Source organism: Frankliniella occidentalis, unplaced genomic scaffold (genome assembly GCF_000697945.3).
Source record: "Frankliniella occidentalis isolate FOCC.00 unplaced genomic scaffold, Focc_3.1 Scaffold62, whole genome shotgun sequence".
Classification (NCBI taxonomy): Eukaryota; Metazoa; Arthropoda; class Insecta; order Thysanoptera; family Thripidae; genus Frankliniella; species Frankliniella occidentalis.
Genome location: NW_026267192.1, coordinates 587,563 through 591,130, shown reverse-complemented (window position 1 = coordinate 591,130; position 3,568 = coordinate 587,563). Strand labels below are relative to the sequence as shown.

Sequence of the window (3,568 nt, the reverse complement as noted above, 5' to 3'; positions counted from 1 at the left end):
AATAATTAATGACCTGAGATTGAAGGAGTTACCTACACCAATTGTAACTTCAACAGCTCTTCTCTCTCTCTCTATGCTGACATGAGTGAAGAGAGGATCAACACATGAGTACTGCTTCGTTCATTCGTGGAGAACCCACAACAACCATGTAGAATTTACATGTCTTTGAGAACCTACCCTAAAGTCCCTCTTTTTAAGGCTGTAATAGTTTTTCTAGCCATATAAATATCTTGAAGAAATTATCTTCTTATCTTCTTAATGGTCTAAGAAAAGTAAAGAGAACATGAGCAATGAAAGTTATTTATTTTAAAAAAAACAACAACACAAAAACAAACACAGATTTATGATATGAAAACAGTAACACATTCATCTTCAATTGTCAAAATAATCCTGTTTCAATTTATTCATTACTTTCATTTTGTGGACATTGTATGGAAAACTGGAAACAGAAAGAGATGTTCTTTTCAAATAAAAATCAAGCACTCAGCAGAATGCTTAACTTGTACCTAGAGGCAGACTCACTCAAGATTTTCAAGTGTAAGGGGTTGTGTACCCTTCCATAGTGCTCCTTCACGCATCAGACGTCTCATATTAAAAAAGGCTGTGTTTTCATCCAGCATAAGCTTTTTCTTCAATATGCTCACAGACAAAGACTTGGAAATTGCACAAAGAACAATTGCTCTACGAAAGAGACATTCTTCCTAAGAAAACACACACAGAAAAAAATGAGTGATGCAGCTGATTTCAGTTATTTCCAACTGCATATAACATTATTACTTAGAATTGTGATATAACTTACAGGTGAATACTCAGGGGTCACTCCACTTCTTGAACATTTCAAGCAGGTGTGATAACTCTGAGACATATCCTTTTTTATCAGGAAAATTTTTAAACAAGCCTGACAACATAAAAAATAAAATTTTAGATAAGTGAGAATAAATTTACATTGACATGTGCCAATACACGAGTTGAACAAAATGTAAAAATAAAACTTACAGAATGCTGAAGAGAGCCACACAGCTTACATTTGAGCAGGGTGGCATTATGATCGTCTTTCCCACACAAACATGAAATTATTTCCTCTGGTCTTTCATAAAACTTTCCTTTTAAGTCAAGTCTGTGGAAATGAGTAGTTACTGCACCACAGTTAAATTTATATACCCTATTGCCTTCCACAGGACTACGTATCGTGTATGGCTGAAATCCAGGAGGTTCATAATCTACAGGGGTATCTATTGAAACAAACAAACAAACCCTCAACCATTATTTTCTTACTTGAAATGACCAAATAAAGACTGGATATGGAAAATCAACTTACCTTGCCTGTAAGAAATTTTAACTGTGGTAGAGGCATCCTCTGGAAGAGGAGCATTTGTTTGTGTTAGTGTCAGAACATTTCTAATGACATTTCGAATTGACTCGTTCAAATTGTTGTCCTCTAATCTTTAAAGCAGATAGACTTCATTTAGTTTCTGGGTAGACATTTGCTGAATTGTAATGAATGTATTAACAACAACTTACATTCCGCCAGCATCCACTGCTCCAGCAAGGTGGCACTGAACTTCATTGTTTAAATATGAATACCCAAGAGTATATGATTCGATTATCTGCTCCATGCCATCTTTAATTTCTAAGGTTATAGATTCTAGCTGTAAGCAACCCTCAGGGGAAATAAAGTCTGCAAGCTCGAGTTACATAATGCTGAATTGCAAATATTGATGAGTGACTTACATATTTTTGATCGAAAGCATGGAAAGCCCCTGATAGCCATTTAGCTAAAGCAATAGCACCTGGACTTGACTGTCCCTCGACGATTTTGACCGTAATGCCTTCAAACGATCTAGCACAAAAGTCATTTTCTTCAAACAGGTTGCGATTGTATGCTATAGTGCTCATTATAATGCCCGTCAGTTTTTTAACAAAAAGCATCGATGTTGCTTCAGTTGTAGGATTAATAAATTTTAAGGGTGGAGTACTCTAAAATACAGAAGACAAGATAAAGTCATCGTTAGATTTGAAATAAAGTTGCAGGGTTTAAAGTCGTGTATACGTGAAAGTTTGACAAGGCTTTCACTGCTGGTTAAATACTTTCAGCAGACAAGCATGTCGCCGTTCTCCTTAATCTGAAATAGCTTTTTCACGAAATTGTTCTTTTTAAATTAATTTCTTGTTAGTTTCACAGCTTTTTACCTGTTGAACTGCCATCGTCATCGCCATGTATAAAACTTTCCCGGTACGGACGTACGGACCCGTGGCGCGGAGACAACTGACAACTGACTGATGGTTACCTACAGTTGCCAACAACTCAGCAGTGAAACCCCAATGCCAGTTTGACCCCGGCCGCGAAAAGCCCGTTTCATCAAATGAAAAATTCGGAAAAAAGAATGCTTTTTTAAATTGAAATGAGAAATATAGACACATGCGGTGTGCTTTGTGACGGGCCAAGCAGTGTTATAGGTCTACGTAACAAATCAGTAAGTTACAGTGAGAACCACTGCCTATTGGTCACCTTTGAGTACAAGACCCCAGTGAGAAAATTTTTCCGTCGATTTCGTTTCGACGTCGGTTTTCACGTTGTCAGCGACTCAAAAATCTGGCCTAAAATCGACGGCTATCCGACAGACGACACCGAAACGAGGTCGTCCGTCGAACGCGCTTTTACCCCCTCCCCCCTTAGAGTGGCGATGGCGAGAAGAAGCCGCCGGAGCCGCCGAAGCCGCTTGGCATTCCCTATCGCACCCATTAGGCGTGGCATGGCGGGACGTCCCTGTAGCTACAACTGACTCGGCCACAGGAGCTTTATCCTGTAGACAGAAGTCCGCTCGGCGTCGTAAATGATCATACGCCCGTCCCGTCTGACCTCGAAAAGACCCCACCCCCTAAAAACAAAAAAGGTCGGCATATAATCTTTCAGTTCTTCGAGGATTTACAGCGGCGCTGTCGAGAGCGCCCCCCTCCCCCTCCCCCATTTTGATCCCACTAATCAGCGGAGCGGAGAGACTGGTGAAGAATTTTCGGCCTGCGTTTCAATTTGGCTGTTTAGTTGTAAGAATCTCGGGAAATAGTTGTTAGGATGGCAGAGCGATTGCGTAGCATGCGAGAGGAACGGGTGGTCCCATGCACCTCCACATGTTGAAAAGTTTGGCAAACGATGAACTTTGTCGTGGCCGCAAATGATCACTTTGCATTCTAAATAGGATGGATCAGTTGTGTTTGCTTTTCGTTCGTTTTTCTTTGTATGTACCAAAGAACAGTGTTGTGCGCACAAAAAAGACACATGGGTCTGCGCTGCGCCAACTGTTTCAACACAAGTGTTTCAATAAAAGTTGTTCGGCCAATCCTCGTTTAAAGCGTAAGTTTATCGTTACAGAACGTGTCCTCAAACGGATCTCTATTCTTACAGCACTTGGCACTGGGTCGCCGGCCTGGAGGGAACCGGTTGCTTGATGGGTGTGGTGCAGCCGCCTGGCCGGGCCTAAGCATGCACTCGCGAAACGAAACGGCAAGTGAGCGGGGCTGGGCGGCGCGTGGCGTGGCAAGGCAAGGCGTAGCAAGCCAAGGGAGGGGG

General features: G+C 41.5%; 1 protein-coding gene across 1 annotated transcript; it reads right to left on the bottom strand.

The window, feature by feature from the left end:
- Positions 1 to 284: 284 nt before the first annotated feature.
- On the bottom strand, positions 285 to 3,492 carry LOC113206519 (HORMA domain-containing protein 1). Its single transcript, XM_052267990.1, has 8 exons — positions 3,402 to 3,492; positions 1,732 to 1,977; positions 1,522 to 1,649; positions 1,319 to 1,443; positions 997 to 1,232; positions 800 to 898; positions 523 to 701; positions 285 to 439 (listed from the first exon to the last, which is right to left on the bottom strand). The coding sequence occupies exons 2-8, from the start codon at positions 1,927 to 1,929 to the stop codon at positions 373 to 375; spliced, it is 1,032 nt and encodes a 343-aa protein (XP_052123950.1). The 5' UTR covers positions 1,930 to 1,977; positions 3,402 to 3,492; the 3' UTR covers positions 285 to 372.
- Positions 3,493 to 3,568: the final 76 nt, after the last annotated feature.

What these genes read in the sequence shown, in the direction of transcription:
- LOC113206519 (XM_052267990.1), bottom strand. Translation starts at nt 1,929, where the DNA reads ATGCTTTTTGTTAAAAAACTGACGGGCATTATAATGAGCACTATAGCA. An exon ending in GCAGTGGATGCTGGCGGAAT is followed by an intron (nt 1,444 to 1,521) that starts GTAAGTTGTTGT and finishes TCTGCTTTAAAG; the next exon opens with ATTAGAGGACAACAATTTGA. An exon ending in TAAAATTTCTTACAGGCAAG is followed by an intron (nt 1,233 to 1,318) that starts GTAAGTTGATTT and finishes TTGTTTCAATAG; the next exon opens with ATACCCCTGTAGATTATGAA.